Source organism: Ambystoma mexicanum, chromosome 6p (genome assembly GCF_040938575.1).
Source record: "Ambystoma mexicanum isolate Mex_15411 chromosome 6p, UKY_AmexF1_1, whole genome shotgun sequence".
Lineage (NCBI taxonomy): Eukaryota > Metazoa > Chordata > Amphibia > Caudata > Ambystomatidae > Ambystoma > Ambystoma mexicanum.
In genome coordinates, this window is record NC_090935.1 from 1,317,299,787 (window position 1) to 1,317,324,922 (window position 25,136).

Here is a 25,136-nt window from a genome sequence, read left to right on the forward strand (position 1 = left end):
GTCTCTCTTCCCGGGCCTAAAGGCGCACAAGAAGGAGACACACGAAACTCCCTAATGGTCTTAATAGACGCTGAGGGGTGCCTTTTTCTCTCTGACTCCTTCGGCAGAGCCTGCCTTTGGAAAACTTGAAGCATTTTCAATCTGAAGTTTTCTAATTCAGCCCGAGTCAAGCTATTTATTTGGAAAAGAAACCAGAGGAGGATCTATGGTGTCGTTTTTTACTCTTCTTATGAGGAGAGGATGGCGAGTGTCATGAACTAGACCTCGAACATCTTCGGTGTTTTGGACGCTTTCTAATTCGGAGGATGATTTTCTTTTAGATGGGGTAAGGGCCGGAGATTTCAGAGAGCGCTTACCAACATCGAGTTTCCCCTTCCTTTCCCGCAAGGCCTTGACAGTCATGGATTAACACGAGCCACAGTCATCGACTTTGTGGTCCGACCCTAAATACCATAGACAGATGCAGTGAGGGTCTATGATAGACATTTTTGATTCACAGTCTGAACACTGCTTGAAGCCTATCTTCGGTGACGAGGACATTCCACAAAGATTTGTAGATAAATGTAATCGAAATTTCACTGAGGCGAGTAGCTCCGAAGCACGCAGCAATGCAGAAAAAACAGAACTGAGGTAACGGTCATCACGCTTACTTCATATATCAGCGTCGATGTCACGAGAGACGCTAGGTAGGCCATCGAGGACCAAGAATACAAACACTCCACGACGCTCGACCCTATGAAAACACAATTCCAAAACAAGCTGCAAGCAGACTCGAATATATCAAAGATGAAGAATATGTGGGAGGACACAATCCATTCGAATTGTGTTTCAAAGCGCAAACAAAGATCTTGTGCGGAAGCTTGTCAACTAAGAGATCTAGAACTGGGATGACCTGATGCTATTAGCCCTCTTTATGGTGCAGAAGACCTCTCAAACTAACACCAGGTTTTTCCCTTTTGAACTGGCATAGAATCCCTGAAAATTTTAGGAATGCTACAAGAAGATTCGGGAAAGCAATCCTTATTGAGACACCATTTACAGGAAGCCTAGGAGAAACAAAACATTACAAAAGAAAAGCCTAAGTATGAAAATATAAAGTAGGAAAAGGGTCCTAGTTCACATTTCAATCTGTAGACAAGCAGCAGGGACTTCATAAAATCATAAAAATGCATGAGGATCTCAGTTATCCAGCTCAAAGGGAGATCACCAGAAACTAACACAGGTTTACCATGTGAACTTGCTCAAAGCCTGGTAGGAACCAATGGAGGGCCCATCAAAATCCTCCTAGAGTACATTTTTTCCCATGGCTTTTCCCAACTGGCTTGAGAAAATGGTTCTTGAAAAATCCGAAGTCATTTCAAGAGTAACTACGAAACTCCCTTCATCAACAAACCAGGCTAATCAAAAGATTTTGTACACAGACTCGAGACTCCCTCCCACCCCCCACCCATGGAAAGCAGTGAGGCTGAGGTCCTATGGTCTACCATAAGCCTGTCCCCAAGCTTTCCACTAGGAGGTCAGGTTGATGTTAGGCCTGGGATGTTTACGTTCACAGAGCCAAGGGTAGTCCCAAATTGCCATTGTGGGGAAGCCAGATGGAAGTTGGAGGTTGTGCAAAGACTTCCCTTGCCAAGATCTGATGTCTGATGCATACCTGATGATCCACATCGAGAATTTATTTAACACATTGGACTGGCCCGGCACATATCAATGTTCAATCTTATCAAGGACTACGGGCAAATCCATCTGGCACCAGAAGAACAAGAAAATACATCCCTTACTAGGCCTATGGCATTGTACCAGTTTAGTTTTCTCTCTTTTGGACTCCACGGAGCCCTACACAAGTTTCAACTGGTCATGGACACAATCCTGCAGGCCCTTCTTGAATATATGGGACACTACTTTAACATCATGGACATACACAGTAAGATCTAGGCAGCAACCATGGAGTCATCTCTACCAATTTCCAATTTTAGAAGGGTCTATGGCCATCAGGCATCAAGGTCAACCCCAGGAAGTGTCATCTAGCCATGTCCAGAGTAGATTACCTTGGATTCAAGGTTGGGAAAGGAACAGTACAACACTTGGAAGACAATTTGGTGCAGCACATCCAAACCCCCAAAACAAAGAAAGATCTGTGGATTATAGAAGGCATGGCGCGGAGGTGCCTGCGGGCAAGAGCTGTTCCGCACTAGTGTGTTGCTTTTGATGTGACACAGAGGAGGAGGAGGAGGAGATTAAATCCCTGGAAAGAGCCAGTGCTGGATAGTAAGCACTAAGACGCACCTGTGAAGCTAATAGGGTACAGAACCAGAGGATGAGTCTGGAGGTGGAAGATGGTGCCCAAGATGATAACAGGTAAGAATAGCAAGGTTAAAAGGAGCTGAGAGCCTTGGTGATTGAATTGAGCACTGGCAAGACCCAAATTAAGAACAGCACTTAACAAGGAAAAGTGAGACAAGTTGGGAGCCAAAATGCAGTTCTGGTAGTTGCCAAGTCCATCAACAACATTCAAGACATTGTGCTCTCTAGAGAAACCCATTAAATCCAAAGGTAATGGAGACAGCAGGCCAAATGGTAGCCATAGACATGGGTTGTCAAATTCCTCAAGGGCCCGCAACATGTCCGTTTTTCAGGATACCCCTCAATATTCATTAGATACATTTTTATACAACGATTCTAAATGTATGCAATTTTTTTTCAGGAATATTAATGAGGGATATCCTGAAAACCCATCAGGATTCTGGTCTTCCAGGCCTGGAGTTGAAAAGCTCTGCCATAAATGGTCCTGGCTGAAGTGGCAAGCCCACCAAGTACATTGAAGAATTATTACATAGCAGTCTTGAAACCAAGCTGCTAATGTGGACACTCCCCTTGGTACCTTATTTTTATTTTATTTTAATTTATTTATAGCGCGCTGGGACAACAACCTTAGGCATAGAACCGGGGCAATGGACAAGTAGGAAAAGTAAAGGAAGAGCCAGAGTAGATAGAAAACCCAGGCAAAAAGCCAAACCTGTGGAGGGTGCCCACAGGTACAAAGCCAATAGAAAGACTCAGAAGACATCACACTTGGCAGCAGACTACAATAACGATGGTCTGAAAATATCCCCATGGCACAAACAGAAGAACAGACTCAACCGCAAAGCCAACTCTTGCTGAGAGACTTTGAGAGGATTCAGGGCAGAAGAGCAAGACTCCAACAACCGCAAGTGAACTTTTTACTTCAGGTTAATGGAACCAACGCACTAAAAGACACAACTGACATTTTCCGTAAACTAAGGATTCATAGGATCACAACCACGGAACCATGAAGGACTAGTTTTCTTTGGGAAGAAGACGCTATTGTGATCTAGTACTGGGACTGCATGAACTGTTTTGAACTCTAATGCTGGGGAACAACCCTAACTGGCTGGTCCAGTGTCTTGTGAATCTCTCCAACACATAGTTTGCTTGCTCTCACTAGGCTTCAGGAAACCTGCCATACTTTGGTTTCACTTTGGCTCTTATCCTAGTGTACGGTACAAATGCACATCGTGTTACAAGATTTATCTGTTAATCTCCTGAGCTGTAGAGGCATCAGCAACCCGAACCCCGAAACTCTCTCACTCCTCCAATCTTCCATCATCCCAGCCTCTCTTTCTCAGAAATGTCACAGACAAAAGTAGATGTGTAAATTATATGCATGTAAACACTGTTACTAGGCCCTAAATGTATGTCCCATTAATGCCTGTCATCTAGACACTGTCCTTGGTCTATGTTCTGTTACACTACCTCTCCACCAAATGGTCTATTCTCATGCAGGCGACCATCGTAAATTGTAACATCACCCTACTTTTGGATGTCTCTGCGATGTGTAATGTATCCTCTGCATGTCGTTTCTTTTAGAAATCACATTGCTTCTACTAAATAAGCACAAGTGCAAAAACATGGATATGGGGAGGTGGGAAAACCATGAGAAGGATAACTTATTCCCCCGAAACTACTTTTTTGACCCACACAGCCAAGCACTGGATGCAGTGCCAATGGGGGAAAATCCATGGCATTGTTCTGAATCCTAACCAAGCAGAAGTGACCAGGCTACTCCATGTAAACAGTGTATACATGGCCAGTGGTTGTCTGTTCCTACTTCGCCCCATACTCCCCTATGCAACCAGACACTGTTCCATGCATATTCCATGGAGCTGTTTATTACACACTTATGAGAACCATTAAGTGAGGTAATAACGGCCATTACAGTATACAGAACCCGGAGTAATCTGGCATGCAGTGCTATATGAAAAAATGGAGAAGGTAATTATCTTTACATTTTAATAGGAATAACCCGAATTCTAGTAATATAGTGATTGGTAAGGCATACCATCAACCTTTTAAAATTGATGTAGTTTAGGAGCTGCATTCTGTTGTACAGGGTGGGAAGCAGAACATCAGGTTGAGTCCTGCTTTGTGCGATTGGACGGCAGATAATGGGTCTTCTGTGTGGAGAGCCAGGATTTTGTGTTGTGTGGTAGGATCATTTTTATTTTGGTCCATTAGGTGGCAGTCTAGCAGCACCTATAAGCCAAAACTATTCCATTAGAGTAGGTATAGGGAGAAATGGCATATCAGGAGGGACGCAAAAGCTTGTGGGTGTTTGGTTATTTGCCGACCTATTGCCTGCCCATGGTCATACAAGTTTCTGCCCATTCCCGCCCAAAACGCTTCCTCTTGGGAACTCTTCAATTTAACCAAGCCTTACCATCAAACTTGGCACTCAAAGTGCCTGCCAGTTTTTTTTTTTTAAAATCAGCCTCCGAAGAGTTAATGACTTAATCGGGATTGTAAACGTGCTACTGGTGTAGTGTAATACATTTTTTAAGCAGGTCCGCCTTCAGCCACTCCACTATATGTTTCCTTCACTGAAATCCGGTGGAAAAAAATGATTGGCAAAGCCCTTCGTTTTGGCTTGTGTATAAATATTAGGCATTTGCCAGGCACTACTATTAGATGCCCAAGTACTTGCACCATTTTGCACTTGCTACCATCAACAGCCAGTTAATACCACAACAGCAGTAACTTTCGCATGCCTGCACACAAGCTCAAACTGTTTGCATTGCCAATGGTTGTTTTGTATATTTGTACATTACGTCTCTTTGGCAGGCTCCAATGCTGATCCTCCTCACATCAGTTAGTTACATTAAGTTACATGAAGATTATATGCAATCAAAGACACAGAGGCGAGTCTTATCCCACACCCACTCTTGTGTTTCGTTTATCTTTCAGTTAACAATGGCTAAGCATCCCAGAGTGAAGCGTGTGAGACAGATCCAATGGTAATGGTTGTAATGGCAGATTTAATTGCCTTACTAGCCTAGGTTTTAGTGTGGAGGTCTACAATAGTAATTTGCATTAAGGAGGGTGGACTAATGGGCACTATGTATGTCAAGTGAAGCATGCTGATTAAAAAGAGCTGTTCTTTCCTGTCTTACATTTTATTTTACAAAAACGTGTTGACTTGTTTGTTAAAGGTTTTTAAATGTACTTGTTAATTCGCAGCTGGGCAAGTTAATGAACAAGTTCGGCATAATACTCCCCTTTGTGTATTTAATAAAATCTAAACCTGCTGACAAGTGAGAGCAAACATCGAGGTATATGTAAAGAGAATCGACCGTTGGGCATTCTTTTCCTTTGTAACCAAACTACCAAACGCATTTGACCAAGATTTCCAAAAACACGGCTGGTAAAAGGTATTTCCGCTAATGTGGCAGCCTCACCGGGCTCTCCAGTTAAAGACACAATTGTAGAAAATGCCGGTATTACATTTGAAGAAAAATGACTTCGCTACTGCCAAGCATTTAGTAATAAATTCAAAATGTCGTTTATGAAGGCAAAAAGCTTGCAATCATAACATTTTCAAACCTGCTTTCATTTTAGAGAAAGCACATTTTATTTCCGAAAGCAGTCGGTTTTAGTTTGTAATGATGAGACTTAAAGATGCCTATTTGATGTCAGTCTGCTGCTTTGGCACATCAATTTTTAAAAAGGCATGGATCTTAAGTGAAGGAATTTAAATGAATTCGGGTCCCCCCTGGTATATTTGAATAAATAAATCGCTATTAAGGAAAATAACATGGCACGCATTCGTCAGCGATAATCTCTTGTGGAAACCAACCGGGCCACAAGTCGAGCCCCTCTCCTTACCTTGATTTTGGCATCAATGCCAGACTTTTCGTTTTTCCACTGCGCTTCCCGCGTCCTCAGTTTCTCCAGGTCATTTAGCAGGTCAGCGCAGCGTGCACTAAATCCCTCATTCGCCACTTCCAGGTTTTTTATAACCGCTCTGTTCTGCTCTTCCTTTTTCCGCGCACGCTCCTTGGTGTCCTGTAGAACAGTACCACAAGGGCCGATAAACAACAACACAACAGTGAGGCCTAATCAGTACACATAAACCGTTCGGCTTTAACCTCGCGGCGGCTTCCTTTACATTTCATGGCCAAGGTCACCGGGACACTTTTATTGGGCTCTCCTCGTGCAGGTGGGAAGGGTCATATTTTTCAGCTGGATGACAGCTTTGATGAGCACACATTTGCAAAGAGCCCATTAATTGATCACGCAGCCTTTGATGCTGTCCCCAGCTATTTTTGAGACCCGAACAGACACATCCTCCCAGACCTCTGCTTTATCAATTAATAATGGCGGTCTCACCAGAATCTAATTAAAAGAAGCCACATTTTCGCACTCCTACTTTCTTGGCTGTATCATTAACTATTTATCTGGAAGTTATAAAGAGCGGATTCTTTGCTGCAAAGCATGCGCTCTCAGATTTGTGTGTTAGAAAAATGCACTGAGCAGCAAAACCTTCGGCATTTTTTAGTACGCTAGGCATGCACATACGTGCCACAAAGGCCGAAAGAGCTTAACATACTTCAAATGCCAGATTTCTATATAACAATGTGCCGCCAATATACCTTAAGCTCTTGGCTTGTATCTTTACATTTCTGCTGCAAGTTACTCTCCTTATTTCTCAGAAACGCATTTTCTTCATCCACAGTTATCTTTCGTTGTACCAAGTTATTTAACTCTTGCTGCTGCCCTTCGACCACCTGTAAATAAGACAAAGGCATTATAACACACATATGAGGGATAATGTAACTACATACGGGGCGAATATTGCATGACTGCCTTTGTTTTTAGAGGTAACAGTCAGTCGTTGACAGTCCTGCTTGGCGTTTCCTAAAAATGTACATGCAATAAATCAATGAACCCAAAACAATATGGCGATGCAGCGATAATAATGCGTTTGGTAGTTGTTACTGCAAACGGGCTTCGCAGACAGAACACCCCGGAAGCTCCGTAAACGTAGATAAGTACCCAATGCTTCCATGTTGGTAGTCTATGAGGGTACATGTTAGTATGTCGTTTGATTGCCTAATCTACTGCACGCTAACTAGGCCACAAATGACACAGAAGGTTGGCTGCTTTTTAACCTCGATAATGTCATAAACCCCAATTTACCTCCTGTTATTCTTTACCATTGGGCATGAAAGACAACACAGCATCTATGCAAAATGGCAACATCCGAGAGTGCATAAATGCAGCGCAAAGCATTCCGTTTTATTACCCTCGACGCTCTCAGGGTATCAGCTAATATTATACCCACCAATAATTTCGCCATATACGGTCGTGGGGTAAGGCCATAGTCGATATTATTAGTGGGGATAATGTATGAGGTTATTTGGACCAGGGATTGTGGGGGTGGCCCCCTGTCCATTAAAAAAATTATGGAGGTTGCAGGGGTGTCCCCGCATGTTCCATGGTTTAGTATTGCCACAAAAATATGGCAATATTTTTGTATGACGATATTTTTGTGGGGATATTAACACATGGGATTCTTTTAGGTTTCTTGCTGGTACAACTACCAGTAGTACTGCCTGTGGTATGTCCACAAAAGTCGCCCTGACGACATGATCACGAAATAAGAACCCAAAGAGCTCAGGAAAAGAATGGTAGCCTAGTCTTTGTCGTGAACAGCATCCCTTTTCACACTGTTCAGAGCACTGAATCAGTGTAATGCAGTTGCCTTTCACAGTCTCTGAGACTGACTACCATCACCCTTCACATCCCGCTACATCTCTAGGAAACCAACGTCTTACTAATCAATGCAAGGAAAGCTGCATTTGTACCCTAGAAAGTCAGTCTAAAATTATGAAATTATGAATGCCTCACAAGCCCACAACCCCACTCACAAAAGAGTGAGTTCCTCCAGTGGAGCCAAGTTGCCTGGTTCTTTCATTGCGACATGTGGATCCTTCAGGAAACATGTATGCAAGGTGCTGCACCGTTTCACTTTGCAACGTGACTCATACAGCCCTCCCACATCGTTATGTGGGCAGCCTCTGTTTTGGGCCACAATAGTAAAAATGGACGTTGGGCTAGGCATCGGGGCGGGGTCTATGGGTGTCACATAAGTTCAGGGTTTTGTCAGTTGAACTGTAACTCTAGAGAAATAAAGAAGCGTTATAACACTCTGTGTGTCCGTGTTTCTGGCCTTATTGGGTTCTGCCTCCCCACCCTGTTTGATGAATCCTGAGATATTGTTGCAGGAAGACTCTCACACACCGCTCACTTAAAAAATAAATCTACCCTAAAAATGCAGACACAATGAGAACCAACAAATTAGCACAATAGAAGTTTCTAATTCTTTGTGAAATTACACAAATTAGGTCATCCCACAAGTTTCAAATGGTGGGGCATTTCAAAGTCAGGGCCCTGAACTGAAAATCTACTATCTCTGCTGCTTTCAAATTTAGATTCATTATTAATCAGCAGATGCTGGCAGCCGAAAGATTGAGAGGGGGCATAATTGCACATTTCAATGATCAAATAGGACAAGGCCTGCCCTACCCCGAGAACATACTTAAAAGTAAGGCAGAGGAGGGACAACTAGAAATGCTTCGCACCAAAGGGGCTGAAAGATCCCTCCAATACCTTAAACAATGTCTGTATATAATAGCCAATAAGGCAGACAGACTCTTAGCGAGACAGCTGCAAGAAAAACAAAAGACTATAAACATAATGAGCATTCGAGACTCGCAGGGAGAAATACAGACACAAACCCAGAATATAGGAAAAGTCTTCCGTGAATTCTACCAAACACTATACGCCACAGACCATCCGAATGAAACCGACCAGGAAACATCTGCAAACTCTCCCCATCCCAAAAATCCCAGAGGAAGACAGAGAAGCATTAGAGAACCTGATCACAGAAGAGGAAGTAAAAAAGGCAATAGCGGCACTCCCAAATGACAAGGCACCAGGCCCGGACGGCTTTACCATCCCCTTTTACAAAAAATATGCAGATATTCTCATCCCTGTCTTGACGAGACTCCTAAACTCTTTCAAAGACAGTGGCAATGTGACTCACTCAATGAATGAAGCAAAAGGTGTTGGTATTCCATAAAAAAGGGAAAGACCCATCCCTCCCCAGCTCCTACCGCCCCATTGCACTGATTAATTTAGATAACAAACTATACACTAAAATTCTGGCAAATAGGCTATCCCCACTTCTCCCGTCCATAATAAACCCAGACCAATCAGGCTTTATCCCAGGGAGACAAACACATGATAACCTGAGAATAATAATACACCTAGTGGAGAAGACTGAGATCACCCGCACACCGGCAGCCTTACTCTCACTAGACGCCGAAAAGGCTTTCGATAGGGTCGAGTGGTCAATACTATTTAAAACTCTAAAGCATATGGGATTTAGGGAACAGTTTATAAAAATGGTAAAAGCCAATCACACCTCCCGAAACATTAAGATTGCCATAAATGGGATGGTCACAGACAAAATTGAGATAACACGGGGCACCAAACAGGGTTGCCCGCTGTCCCCCCTCCTGTATGCCATCTTCCTGGAACCACTCCTAATTAGAATAAGGGAGTCAGCCCGCATAACGGGGATAGAAATAGGAGGCACACAACATAAGGTAATAGCATACGCAGATGATATGCTGCTAGCCCTAATGAACCCGGAGACGGCATTACCCAAAGCAATCAGAGAGCTGGAAACATTTGGGGCAATCTCGGGTCTTAAAATAAACAACAAAAAATCAGAACTCTTACTCTTGGCGGGAGAGAGTCCGGAAATAGAAAGAATAGCATCATCACTGGACTTGACAATAGCTGCAAAAGGAATCAAATATCTGGGGATAACCCTGACACACAAGATAGAAGCACTATACAATGGGAACTACCCCTCCCCCCTTTCTGGAACGGGTAAAGAGGGACCTGGAGCGCTGGACCCCCCTAATGGTGTCATAGTGGGGTAGAATTCAAGCAGTAAAAATGAACGTCCTCCCTAAAATGCTATATCAATTTCAGGCTCTGCCAATCAAAGTTCCCAAATCTTTCTTTAAAGCACTTTCCAAAGCAACTTCGTCCTATATTTGGAATAAAAAGCCCCCAAGGATCGCCAGAGCGACCCTTACAGCTCCAACGAGGGAGGGGGGAATGTCCCTGCCACACTTCCGCAAATATTACCAGGCAGCACAACTTTGGGTCCTGAGAGAATGGCTGGGTGACAACCAACAAACAGTATGGGTGACGCAAGACCGGGCGGTAGCCAGATCCCCCTTAGAAGAAACCCTATGGAAAGCAAAACAACATAGGCATCCCAACCTCTGTATAAGTGAGATCATGAAAACCACCCTAGAGGTTTGGGATGAACAAACACGGAGGGGCATCATGACCACAGTGGAGGGTCCCTTCACACCCATATGCCGGAACCCCCAGTTCCCACCAGGAATGGAGCAGGGAGCCTATGAGAAATGGGAGGCAGCGGGATACACAAAAATAGGCAAAATGTACCAAAATGAAGAAATAAGAACATTCAAAGAATGCAAAACGATACTAAAATGAACGGAAGCAGACAGATACAAATATGAACAGCTCAGACACTGGCTGGCAACTCCAGAGGTCAAAACAGCAGCCACAAGAGAACTCAAACCATTTGAGAAGTTCCCAATAACCAACTCTGGATCAAGAAAACTGGTCTCCTCGCTCTACACCTTCATCAACTCCCAGGAAGGGGAAGTCAAATGGGCATACATGGTCAAGTGGGCGAGGACACTGGGCGAGGATGTCCACAAACAGCAGTGGGAAGATCTGTGGAAAACCATTCCAAAAATGACCCAATCAGTCCAAAAAAGGAAACGTGGCTAAACATTGTAACCCAATGGCACTATACACTGGAAAGGCTGCACGCCATGTATCCCTGAACACCTAACACGTGCTGGAGAGGCTGCTCAGAGGAGGGGACGTGGAAACACATCTGGTGGGACTGCAGGGGGGATCAAGGCTTTCTGGTTGGAAATAAAGACAGAAATCATTAAGATATTCCCTCAGGCAAACAACTAGGGGAAAAAGATTGGCTATGCGGAAAAAAAGATCAGGCAGGTAAGAAATTTAGGAAACCACAATGGAGACGTTTCATGGGATTACTCATAGCAGCATGGGCGACAATAGCCCAAAACTGGAAAAAACAAGAACCCCCACTGATATATACATGGCTCCAAAAAGTTTGGGCACATCTGACCATGGAAAAGCTCCCACACACAATACAAGGATCAAAAGAGACCTTTACAAAGGAATGGGGAGAGATTCTGGACTACTTGCAATCAGACTATATGGAACAATGGTGCCCGCATAATATAAGAATATCGGATATATTCAGATCATAGACATTCCCAGGAGCAACAGAGACAATCAGAAATCTTCCGGGGTGAGAGGGGGGAGGGTTGGGGGGAGCTGGGGGACGGTTATGTGTTCCCAGTTTGTATCTGAAATAATAAAATAAATCTTTTTAAAAAAGTAAGGCAGAGGGACTGCATGCTGGCATTCAGTAAAGATTTGTAATTATTATTTTTAAAACAAAAAAAATGTTCCAACCACAAACAATAACTTCATAGTGCAAAGATTTTGTCGCGATAGACTATGTTCCTTTTAGAAGGCAGCCTAACTAAAAGCATTTTGTACCGCCTTATGTTTTTGACGTCTTTATTCTGGAAGTTGAACATAAAGGGCCCTGGCATAATGCGACTTGGTGTTCACAAAGGCTCCAACAACCAGTGCATGACCTTCTTTAGGGAGAAACAGGAGAGTCCAATGGAACGGACACAATCTGAAGAAGAATTCTTGACTACAGCCATGATATGGGACTTTATCTCTATATCGGCATCTCAAAGCTCTCCGAAAGTTCCTCCTCCTTTTTTAATGAGTATTAATGTCACTGAAGATTTTCAGTAGGAATGTGTAAGGAAGGCATGGTATCAAACAGTGAAGGCAGACAAGTGATCACAGTACAAGGGTATTTATTGAACTTCAATGGGTTGGTTAAACGCCTATATACACCTAAATTTAAGGATGGGAGCAAGCTACGACCATCAAATAATATTAATGCAGCCCTACTCGAGTCTCTGTCAAAATAAAAGGGCCTATACTAATAGACTTATTGCCAATCCTTACTTCTGAATACAAAATGGTGTGGGGCAATAATGCATGCACAAAACAAAAGTGTTCAAGAAATAATATGTCAGGATAGTTGAGCAGTTGGCTTCCCTTCCCCACGTTTTCAGCACAGGGCAAGGAGGCACGTTCAAGCTTTGCAAACACTCTGGCTTCTCTGCCACAAGGATACAGTTCAAAGCATAGGTATCAGGGCCTTCTGCAAAAGCATCTTTCCAAATAACATTCTCTTACTGCAGAGGACCTGCTGTAACAAACAAGCACCAAAGTTCCTTTCTTATTAGGATTTTTACATGCCCAAGTTCTCGCTTCAAGTGTTCACCATGGGTTTCCCACCTTCAGGGTCGGATCCCTTTTTACCACAATGTTCAGAATTGGTCTCCTTCCTTCAGGCTCGGACCATGGATCTCCCTCCTTCAGGCTCGGATCCCTTTATCACAATGTTCACAATTGGTCTCCCTCGTTCGGACTCAGACCATGTAATCTCCCTTTCTATGTTATCCTCTTGATATCAAAAATCAAAGACTTCCGACTATGCAATGGGTTTTGCTTAAACATTCGCAGGACCACTTCGATTCACTTAAAATATTTTTGCCAATCTTCTACTTTCGTTTCTGGCATTTCTTGGCTGTACCTAACAGAGACCTTCGATTGAGCACACCTGTCGTGCCGGGGCACCCGGTCACTGGTATTGTCACTGGTATTGTATCTTTCTCCTTTAATGTTCAAACATTCATCAGCAATTAAGCTTTCCTCATGTCTTTCATCACACACGTTTCAATCTTCGTTCTTGCGCTCTTTATACAATGTTGCCGCTTGCAACCTTGACTTCAACACAGACCAGTCTTGCATCGGTCTCCCCAACTCACCGGCTGCGTTGATCTCCCTGGTGCTGTTTTTGATCTTGGAGCCAAGGACGGTACCACAGTGGATGCTATTCCTCCCAGACTCGTTCAGCCGTGCAGGAGGGGCCCAGGTATCACTGACGCACAATTCAGGATTCTTCAGTTTGGTTTCCTAGCCTTAAGCTTTCTAATCTGAAGGGTTCTGGAAAGTAACAACTTCTCGCTGAAAAGGTCAAGGGTATCTCCCACCTTGCGTACCCTTCTTGGTTTGCCATCTTTCTTCCTTGGTTCAGCTGCCACCTGGAAAGTACTTTTCCTTTGTGTGCTTTGCATCGCTCAGAGTGTGGGGACGTTTAATGGAAGTCAGGTGTGAGTGATTACCAGTAATTGCCTGACCATAGTAGTAGGACATGTCAGGTACAATCCTCGGTGTGAGTCTGTTTTCTCCCAGAACGGGCTGTCTGTCTGAAAGTGTTCATGTAGGGAAAGCAGTGGGTACGGTAGAGTTTCTAAATATTTCATCAGGTAGGATGGGGTAAGTTGTTACTGGGAGGGGGATACTGCGTCTCGCCATCAGGTGTCCTACTCCCACTCCCCGAAGATCCCTCACCCAGGTGATCCTCCTGCACTGGTCCACCCCCATGAACTGGATCCAAAGCTATGGTGGTGTCCTGGCCACCTGGATGACAGATCCATGAGGCATAGCGGGTGAGACACCTTCTGGTTTCTCACAAATGAAACACCATTTTAACCCTTTGGCAAAAGCTCAGTCTTAAAGAATTATACTTCACTACACTGGCCTCTCAGTCTTATGTCATTCAGGCATTCAGACACATGCAAAAGGCCTTCCTGAGCCCTGATGACATGAAGCTATAACTGCGCGTTGTCCTCATATGAACAGTATTGAAGGCCTTAAGGATATTAAGTAGGAACTACACAAACAGTCATATTACAGGGTCTGCAGTAGCGACCCTGTAGTTATGGTTAAAGTGTTCAACCCGATTACATCACAGGTCAAGGGGCACTAACTCTGGGGACGGAACTGGACAGAAGTAACAGGCCAGTGGTGGAAAACCAGAGAAGACACCAGGGATCCCCCCTAGATGGTCAGAAAATGGATGGCGCAGAATTAAACCACTACCCATACCAAACAAGAGAGCCTAACGAGCTACTGCCAATGGGAGATCGCAATGATGGAAGATGAAGGGGTGACCATAAACCAGGAACCGCAGAGTGGAGCCATGGTGAAGGGACAGCAAAAAATGGACAGCTACACTGCCACCAAGCAGTAGCCAAGTAAACTGATGGGTGGAGATGCCGTGGCATCCGAGGTGGAACGGGAGATGAGTGGGGGGAGGGAGGACTCGCTGAAAGGACTCATGGCGGCCATAAAGGATGCTAGGACATCCCTGGAGGGAAAGATACAGGAATTGGGAGCAGATGTGTCCCTGGTGCGGGCAGACCTACGCAAAGTCAGCGAACGGGTGATGGAGGTGGAGCAGCGGGTGAGCACAGTGGAGGACGATCTGGCCATAAGAATCAAGAGCATGGCCTAGTGTTGGAGACACGACGACTGGATGCTAAAACAGAGGACTTTGAAGGTCGATTCCGTCGCAATAACATCCGCCTGGCAGGGGTCCCGGAATGTCAAGAAGGGCAGCGTACTAAGCTTTAAGTTGAAAAACTGATCCTGGAATCTCTGCGACCCAAAGGCTTATCGAAAGTGTTCACAGTGGGATGAGTGCACAGAGTACCCGGTAGGCCCCCAACTCCAGGAGGACAGCCCAGAGCGATAGTGGCCAAATAGTTGAATTATAGAGATAGAGATACAGTACTGCAGGTGGTGCGCAAAGCTGTATACATTGAGGCGGAGAATGCCAAAATCCTGATCTTTACGGATTTCACACAGGAAGTCCAAAGACAGAGGAGGTCCTTTGATTCGGCCCGTAGAAGGCTTCGGGAACTTAATGTGCTGTACATGACTATCTTTCCGACGATGCTGCGAGTGATGGACAAGCGTCAAAGGGGAGGGACGACCTCAAGCAAACATACTTTACTCGGAAACTCCGTTAAGATAGGCACGTGCAATGTGCGGGGACCGGGCAACAAGGGAAAGAGAGCGAAGGTGGGACAATATTTAAAGAGGCACTCCATACAGTTGGCACTGTTGCAGGTAACTCAGATACAGGGGGCAGACCTAAGAGCATTGGAGTCCAAGTGGGGAGGGCAGGTATTTGGCTCATCGTACTCGATATACGCTAGAGGAGTACTGATACGGGTAGCACTGGGTATCCCCATTCAGGTGGAACGAACAGTGGGAGACATGGAAGGGAGGATGATCTCCATTATGGGTCAGTGGGAAGGGCAGGAAATTTGTGTGATAAACTTGTATGCCCCGAACGTAGATGTTGGGAAGTACTTAACCCTCAGTGGTAAAACTGACAGGAGGTCAACATATGGGACTATACATCTGGGGGGGAGAATTCAACTGTCCTAGACCCAGAGCTGGACAGAACAGGGAATGGGGCACCGCAAAATCACAGGCACGAGCAGTGCTGCACCGAATTCTGGGGGAATTGGATCTGGTGGAGCTGTGGAGGGAAACACATGGAACGGAAAGGGGATACTCTCATCACTTCGGGGTTCATGGCACATACTCTAGCCTGGATTACTTATTTACAGGCAGGGAGACATTTCACTGGTTTGCTACCCCACAATACCTGGATGGGAACCTGTCCAATCACTCACCATTAGTCACAAGACTGAGGGCTAAGGGGTCTCCTCGGGGGGGGGGCACGATATGGAGGATGAGACAGGGTTTACTGAAGGACGTAGCCAATGCACAAACTCTGGGTGTGGAGGGTTAGGCAGACTCTGAATAACTCCATGAAGCACTCCAGAACCTAGAGGTGGATTTAGCAAAGGGACAGCAAGTCGGCAACCTGCTGGATGAAAAGATGTCAGCGCACTGGGAGGTCCAAGACTCCGTGTCTCAGTTTGACCCGAGAAGTTACAATGAGCATATACAAGGGGAAGGTAACAAGGCGGGTCGGCATACGGCAGGGACAACCAGGGAGAACAATCACACAACTGTGAGAGCCGGCGAGACAACTGGTGGTCAAACAACGGGAAATAAATGAGGTATTCCTGGAATATTATAGGCAATTGTATGCGACAGAAGATGCCTATTCGGACCTAGATGCCTTGGATCTGCTGAATCTGGTATGGCTGCCCAGAATAAAGGGCGAGGCAAGGGAAGCGCTAGAGACTCCAATAGAAGAAGGGGAGATACATAGCGCAATAAAGTCAATGCAGACTAATAAAGCCCAAGGGAGCGATGGGCTCCTTGTGGAACTTTATTGGAAATTTGCTGACATCCTGCTCCCCCAACAGAAATGGGTTTACAACAACGCACTTCAAAAGGGGGAGCAACCAGAATCTATGACGCAGGCAGTGATCACATTATTGCTGAAGCAGGATAAGGACCCAGCCCAATGTACATGATATAGGCCCATCTCCTTACTAAATGCGGATGCTAAGATCCTGGGAAAAGTGCTGGCATCCAGGTTGGAAAGGGTAGCTCCAGCTCTGGTGCACCCGGTCCAGTGTGGATTTATAGGGGGGCAGGATACAGGCATGAATCTAAGTTGGTTACACCATGTGATGGATCTAGTCAAGGAGGGAAATGGTGCTGGCAGCACTGGAAGCAGTAAAATAATTTGACTCACTGGAGTGGCCATGGTTGTTCAGAGTACTGGAGGCTTACAGGTTTAAAGATGGGTTCTTGAAGTGAATACACCTACAGTATAAACCCACAGCTAGGGTGAAAACAGGGAACTGGGTATCTTAAGGATGGGCATTAGGTAGAGGGACACAGCAGGGTTGCCCGCTCTCACCTATCATGTTCGCCTTAGTGCTAGAACCGTTGGCAAGGTATTTTAGATCGTACATCCCAGAGGTGGGCATATGGGCTGGAGGGATGCGTCATAATATCTCCCTTTACGCAGATGATATTCCATTATATGTGGATGATCCTCTTGGCAATATGCCTATAATATTGGAGGTTCTTGACAACTTCCGCAAACTGTCGAGTTATCAGGTTAACTGAGAAATATAGCTACTATTCCCGTTGGCAGCGCTGAAAACACAGGGGAGAGATGTGCTACCACACTGGGGTCTCCAGAGGGAGGGAGAATCCTTTAAGTACTTGGGGATCTAGGTTTTCCATGAGATGGAGGAGACATTCATTTACAACACGGGGCAGGCCTTCTCGGGTATTGGGGAGGAAGTACAATTCTGGAAGAAGCTGCCCCTCTCGTTGATGGGGAGGCTAACTACTTGCGAAATGGTCTTCCTCCTAAGGCTTTTATATTACTTTGCAAACATCTCATATGTCATCAAAAAGGTGCTATTTCAGATGCTGGACAAGACGTTGGAGGAACTGCTGTGGAACACAGGACAGAGTCGGGTGGCCATGCGAATGCTGCGACGGAGACAGGAAGGGGAGGGTTGAAGATGCCTGATTTTGGACTATATTACATGGTGGCACAGTTAAAAGGGGTAGCACATTGGCAAGTGGACTTGGGAGGTGGGAGGGAAGGGCTACTAGGAGGACTCACAAAGGAGACCCAGTGGGTGGAACTGCTAGAAGTACCCGTAGGAGGCAAAGGGGATACACTAAGGCTTTCAGGGTGGTACGGGTAATCTGGAAAATATTGCTGAGGAAGATGCAAGTTAAAGGGCTATATATCAGGAACCTTCCAGTGGGCTTCGATGCCACCATTAGGGTAGCACAGCAGAATATATGACTCAGAACCATAAGAGAATGACAATGCACCTTACCAGGGGACTTCTTCGTAGGGGGTAAATTACTAACATTCGAGGAATGGAGACAATCATATGGGGTGGCAAGCGGTCACTTCCTTACATATGCAAGGGTGGTGAAGCGAATGGCAGAAATATGGGGACGCATCCCAGAAGAACCAGAGGGGAGCCCATTTATGAAACACTACTGGTCCTAAGAGAGGGGGGCAAATGGGTATCCCCGGTTTATGGGGCACTGCAAGCAACAAGACAGGATAAGGGCATGGCAGTCAAGGAAAAATGGGAAAGGGATTCAGGGGTCCCCATTACAGAGGAGAAATGGGCAAAAATGTGGGAACAGGCCAAGAAAACATCCACGAATGCACAATTCCAACTAACCCAGTTTTACTACTTGCATAGGGTATACCTTACACCCAATAGATTACACTCCATAAATCAATCATTGTCTCACGCTGGTCCGAGATGCAGAAGGGATCATGCGGGTCTGTCGCACATGGTCTGGGAATGTCCGATCGTCGCAAAGTATTGGGGAGGTGTGCAGGAGCCTCTGAACACTTTATTGGGAAGCAACAATTATACAATACCATGTTTCTAGCAACAATGGGTATTTTTCCCTCAAGTCCAAAATCAGATTCACCTAAGCTTGTCTCACCCTCTAACCACACCACAACTGCTCATTTCAAAATACTAAATTTATACAATCATAGGTAAAAGCAGGAGGTTACCTGTTGAAGTACTATTCGTAGCGGCATGACCATTCATTTTAAAACATTTAACTCCCACAACAGGGCCTACACTCCACACCTTCATCCACCCCCCCCGTAGGTGTCTTGGAGAATGACCAACTCTCCTCCGTCTCCCGCACCACTAAGCATCATCACTCCCAACTCGATGATGCTCCCCTTGAAACTTGTGGAGCTTTCCTGAGGCAAACACGTTGCAGCTACATGGCTGCCGTAACCAGGCGCCTACGTTGCAGGTTTAATAGGTAGCGTACAAAGCCACCCACTATCGTAACTATTCAACTAATGTAAAGGATATCGACATTTACATAATTCAGTCTGCAGGATTGTGCCTTTCCTCGCTGGGTCGGAGTCTCATGTTATGATCAGCCTGCGTCTTTTATAGGGGGCAGAGGAATGGAGGCCTCGATGTAGGCCATAGCTGCACAAGGAGTCTTGAAGAAATGTGCCCTTCCCCCGTGTTGGATTCTCATTTTGGCTGGGAACATCAGGGCATAAGGGACTTGGCGTATTCAGAGTAGTTGTTTGTTTGGTTCGTATGACCTCCTTTGTGCTTGAATGCCATCGGCGAAATCGGGATAGATGTGTATGTTGTTCTCCTCATAATGCAGCGTTCCTTTTTCTCTAGCCAGCCTTAGGATAGTGTCTCTGTCCCTATAGTTGAGGAGGCGAGCGATTATTGGACTGGGCAGTGCTCCTGGCTTGGGGACAGGGGCTAGAGTGCGCTGGGCCCTATCAACCACGATGTGTTCTGAGAAGGATCCAATGCCAAATAGGGATTTCAGAATGAATTCCACGTGTCCTTCCATCGGGCCTTTGCATAGGGATTCCAAGACTCTGACTATCCGGATGTTGTTTCTCCTGAATCTGGATTCAAGATCCTCGCACTTGACATGCATCTGGGATAGATCCCGTTTTAGTTGTGCAATGTCACGGCCATGCTGTTTGATCGTGTGTTCATTCGAGCTGATTCTGCCCTCTGCTTTAGTAATGCAGGCACGTTCCTTATCTACCCTCGCTTTAAGTGAGCCAATGGTTGCCATTATATCGTCTAATTTGACGTTCACGGCTAGGAATCCACTTTGTACGGTGGCCATCAGACGGTCCTATCTGGAGTTGTCTGGCGTCTCCGTCTGGGTATCGGCAGCTGTCCATGTCGCCGCCATGTAGCGCTGGGTCTGGGAGCTTGTGAACAAATCCATTGGCCTTTTCTTTTTGGCGCCTATGCCCATCATCATCGCCTCTATATTAGTGTTTACCGTATCTTGTACTGTAAAATAGGATGGGGTAGAGCAACCCAGGTGTGTTTGTTAGTATATCCGAGTAACAAACAATAGTGTGGCTCCCCAGCTGTCGCTCGGTTCCCCCGGAATTAGGACCGTACACGTAGTGGAACCTCCCTCTAATCATATTATTGGTGGGTATGTTTAATCAAGTTTCGTAGGATGACTGTGCGTTCTCACCATAAGGCCAGGCATGGCCCACTTTAACTCCATATAATAGACCAGTCTATACTTCCAGTATTATAGGATTTGCTAGTGCTTAGCAATGTTGCTAAATCAGTGTTATGCAGGACACAGATTTGAATAGGGGTCCATGCTGCAGGGTTCAATATCACCACAAGTATGTTCGGTAAGCATCCAGAGTCCCCCCCCTGTTCGTCACAGGTAGAGGGGTCAGTGGTGTGTTGAGCTTGCAGTCATTCGTATCGGCACCAGCGTTATGATCTGCGCCAAAGAATGGACTGTGTTCTCCCACGTCGTAGAGCCCGCAGATTGGTGCTTTGGGGTGAGTTCCCGAACGTTGGGGTTTCAGCGTGGTGGTTCTTCCACCACTTGGTATTATCAGTTAATGTGGATGTTGTATCTCAGTTTCGTAGTGGTCTCTGTGTCCCCCGCTTCCGATCCACTCCACCGCAGTGTTCAACACAAGTGTTCCAATCCCTGTGTGGCCGATTGTGGCGTTGAAGCTGTGGGTTATATGGTATGTTAACGGGCCAGTCCCTTATGCGGGGCTGTGCCGCCTCAAGCCATGGGTAGCTCGCCAGGGTACAGGGTATGGACTGCTTGTTGTTTCCCAAACTTCCTCCTCACATAGGTTTTTTTGGCAGCTGTCGTACGGATAAACCTCGAGAGCTAGTCAGGCCAGTGTCCGGGGATGACATGATATATGATATGATATGGCATTTGTAACGCGCCTATACACAAGTGTTTCAAGGCGCGACGAGGCAGGGAGGGGGGAACAAGGGGAAGACAGACAACGATCCTACTAGGCCAGGTGTCATTCAGACCGCGCAAGTGCAGGGGTAGGGGGAAGGGAAAAAGTGCAAGGGGAAGGGGGAGGGAGGGAGTGCAGTACAAATAAGTAGAATAGAAATAAAATAATAAATAAATAGGGCCAGCTGGTGGCAAGTGCAAGGTAAGTGCAGACAAGTGCTGGGGGGGGTGTAGTGATACAGAGACAGTCCCGCAGTGCAGGGGTTGCCAGGGAGGCAGTGCAAGTGAAGAGTGACTGGGCCCAGGACGGAGGTCGGTGAGAGTGGCCCAGTTGCAGAATCAGTGCAGTTTTGGTGAAGAAATTAGCAGGGGAGAGGGAGAGAGAAAGCAGAAGTGAAGAGGAAGGTTTTGAGGTGCTTCCGGAACCGGAGATGGTTCTCCTCCAGTTTCAGGGAGGCAGGAAGGCTGTCTCAGAGGGAGGCCCCTGCCGCGGAGAGAGATCTACCCCCAGCTCGTTGCTTCGAGAAGCGGCTGACCCTGAGGGAGTTGGAGACGGATGAGCGTAGGGCTCGGGAAGGAAGATATTTAGGAAGAGAGAGTTGAAGGTATTTAGGCCCCAGGCCCCAGAAGGCCTTGTGGACAATGCAGAGGGTTTTGAACTTAATCCTCACAGCCACTGGGAGCCAGTGTAGAGATTGCAGTCCTGGAGAGATACGGTCCCTGGGCTTGAGGCCAAGGACAAGTCTCGCAGTTCTGTTCTGGATGAGTTGCAGAGGGCGGAGAGTGGAGGCAGGCAGATTAAGATAGAGGCGTTACAGTAGTCCAGCTTCGAGAGAACCAGGGCTCGGGAGACAGTGAGCTTCTGGGGGAAGGAGAGGAAGCGAAGAATACCTCTGAGGAGGTGCAGCTGGTAATGTGACTTCTTAGAGACGTCAGATATATGAGGACCAGATTAGGTCTGTGACAGGTTGTAGTGTACCCCACAGCTCAACACCGGAGAAGCTGCAATGCCGTGGGGGCCCAGGGTTCTGGCCGGTTCTGGATGACACTGACGCTTTCTCTGATCCCGCTCTGGGTGAGCTACCACGTGGCTTAAATACAATGATGGCAAGGTGTCCCACCCGTGCGGATGTAGCCTTGTGTCATGTGGTATACACTAGGGTTGTCCGGGTGTAGAAATTTCCCCCATGAGGTGTCTCCCCTTTGTGTTCGTGGATTAGCAATCCCCACCGGTGTCTTCAGGGTGGAGTAGCAGGGTCATGCATGGGAAGTATCCGATACGGAGGGAAGGGGTCTGGAGTAGACCGGTTCAGGAGGTCGACTTCAGCATCAGGCCTTTGCGGGTTTGGGGCTTCCGCTGTAATTGTTACGGGCCAGTTGGAGTCAGCGCCAAGTCCAACCAGCCCCCTCACCTTCAAGGCACCAGAGTTTGCCACAGGATCGTGTGGCCTAAAACAGTTGGGTTCGCTGTGGGGCCGGCTGCACCCCCTTTGCTCGGCTAGGTCGCGGGGCAGTCCGCGCCCAATGCACGTTCCAAGCGCCGATATGTATGTCATGTTAAGGACATTTATGTAAGCACACGTACGCCCGGAGGCATCATGGAGCTGAGGAGGCAAGATATGTTGCCGTAGAGCAGGTAGAAGAGCACGGTTTTTATTCTTTGACGGAAGGCAAGGTGATCTGTGGTATCACGCAAGGGAAGGGGTAAGTTGTTCCAAGCCTTTGCAGCAGCAACTGACAAGGCGTGGCCTCCCTTACAGGCTAGTTTAAAGCGAGGTACAGCCACCCGCTGGGTGGTTTGAGGGCGAAGAGTATGAGTGGGTTGGTAGGGAGTAAACTTTACTTGTAGATATTCTGCTCCCACACCATAAAAGGCCCCGGGTACTATACACATGGACTTGAACAGAATCCGCTGGGCAACGGGGAGCCAGTGTAGTTGCCTCAACAGGGGAGTCATCTGGACTCTGAAAGGCAGATGGATGATGGATCTAGCAGCAGCGTTCTGAAGTAGCTGCAGACGTCCAATGAGCTAGCTAGGTTGTGCCAGATATAATGAGTTGCAGTAGTCCAGTACACTGAGGACTAAGGCTCCCACCACCGGTGCCTGACTGGCTATGGGAATAAAAGGAAGGACTTTCCGAAGAACCCAAAGTTTAAAATGACCAGATTTGCAGACCGCGCTAACCTGCTCATCCATGGTCAGAGTAGCAGAGAATTGCACTCCAAGGTTCCTAACTGATAGGACAAGTGTGGGGAGAGGACGCAATGATGAGGGCCAGAAGTCTGCGTCCAAAACAATTAAGTAGTAGAGGTACCTACAACCAGGACCTCAGTTGTAGTACCATTCAATTTAAGCCAGTTCAGTGTCATCCATGTTCCAAGTTCCTCCAGGCATTTTTTTAGCCTGCTGGCTGTTTCAGATTTTGTCAGGTCCAAACGGACCAGAATCTGGGTATCGTCAGCATAAGAATAGAAGCGAAACCCATATGATTTAATAAGAAGCAGGAGATATCTTATGTAAATGTTAAATAAGATAGGAGACAGTGCTGAGCCCTGAGGGACTCTACAGCAGAGAGGGGCAGCGGTTGAACAAAAAGGAGGAAGAGAAACCGATTGTGAATGATCAGTGAGGAAAGTTCTGAACCATTTAAGAACTTGGCCAGAGATTCCGGCTTCAGAAAGCCAGGAGATAAGGAGAGAGTGGTCGACGGTGTGGAAAGCAGCTGACAGATCTAAAAGCAGGACTGCTCTGACACCGTCCTGGTCAACAAGGCGCAGTAGGTCATCCATCACCGAATTCGGAAACCAGATTGGAATGAGTCAAGAAACTGTGAGGATTCCAGGAACGTAGATAGCAAAGGAGATACCAATGCCTCTAGAACCCTTCATTAGAAATGGTAGAAGTGAGATGGGGTGATAGTTGGCCATCACTTCAGGATCCAAGGAAGGCTTTTTGAGCAAAGAGATCACTAAAGCATGTTTAAGTGCGCCCGGGATTATTCCAGTAGAAAAAGAGATGTTAACTGCCGAGGTAATATAGTTGATCAAATCAGCAGACGTCTCCTGCAAGAGAGCGAGTGGTATGGCATCTGCTGGGGACGCAGATTTAAGTATTTGAATCGTAGATAGGACTTCTGCATTGGAAAAGAGGGGAAAGGATGACTAGGACCCTCCGGTAGAGGGGAGTTTCACAGAAGCTGGGGCGGCAGTGATTACTGCAGCCTCAGTTGTGATGTTTTCCCGAATTATGGTTATTTTAGAAAGAAAAAAGGTGGAGATGGCGTCACAGAGCTCTTGGGGGGGCGGAACTGCATCTTTTACTAGTTTCGGCGTGGAGAGGCATTGAACTAAATCGAATAAAGCCTTAGGTTTATTGAAAGCCCCCTCCACAGTTTGAGCAAAGTAGGCTCACTTCTCTGTGGTAGGCAGCGAGAGTGCTCCGATAGAGAATTTTTGAGTTGGAGGAGTAGCTAAGACACCACTTTCTTTCTTACAGTCTGCCTACATCAGAGTTTGCTGTCCCCGAGTTTAGGTGAAAACCAGGGTTCCGGAGGGCGACTGCGTCGTTTGCACAGTTTATATGGCGCCAATGCATCGGCAGTTACGATGAAGGCTTCTTCTAGTGTAGTGAGGGAACAACCTTCCATAGAGTTGCGGGGAGATTGTAGCAGGCTAATCAGTTTAGACTTGGGGATATCTTTCCAACTCCGTCTGCGAATAGAAGGTTTTGCCTTAGCAGAAGAAGTGGCTTTAATGGGAATGGAAAAGGGCACCAGGAGGTGCTCTGACCATATAAGAGGGATAGGATTATCAATATCAGTATATTGTAGCACGACCTTCCGGTGTGAGGCTCTGTCAAGGTCGGGTCTGCTTCGCCGGCCGGGCAGGCGAATTTCTTGGACTGTTTGCAGGGTCGTGGGATGGTCCGATAAATATCTCAACAGCGTTTTATGCAATGTTGCTGCCCTCCGCCGTGTTCAGCTAGTCAGAGGAGCATACGTATG

The 25,136-nt window shown here is 46.4% G+C and overlaps 1 protein-coding gene across 2 annotated transcripts in view; it reads right to left on the reverse strand.

The window, feature by feature from the left end:
• The window catches only part of CNTLN (centlein), a 2,346,865-nt gene that overhangs the window by 1,783,346 nt on the left and 538,383 nt on the right, over nt 1–25,136 (reverse strand). For both annotated transcript variants that reach the window (XM_069625978.1, XM_069625977.1), the window contains exons 5-6: nt 6,948–7,082; nt 6,181–6,360 (exon numbers count right to left, since the gene is read on the reverse strand). In XM_069625978.1, the coding sequence (XP_069482079.1) occupies nt 6,181–6,360; nt 6,948–7,082 (315 nt within the window). The remainder of the gene's footprint in view (nt 1–6,180; nt 6,361–6,947; nt 7,083–25,136) is intronic.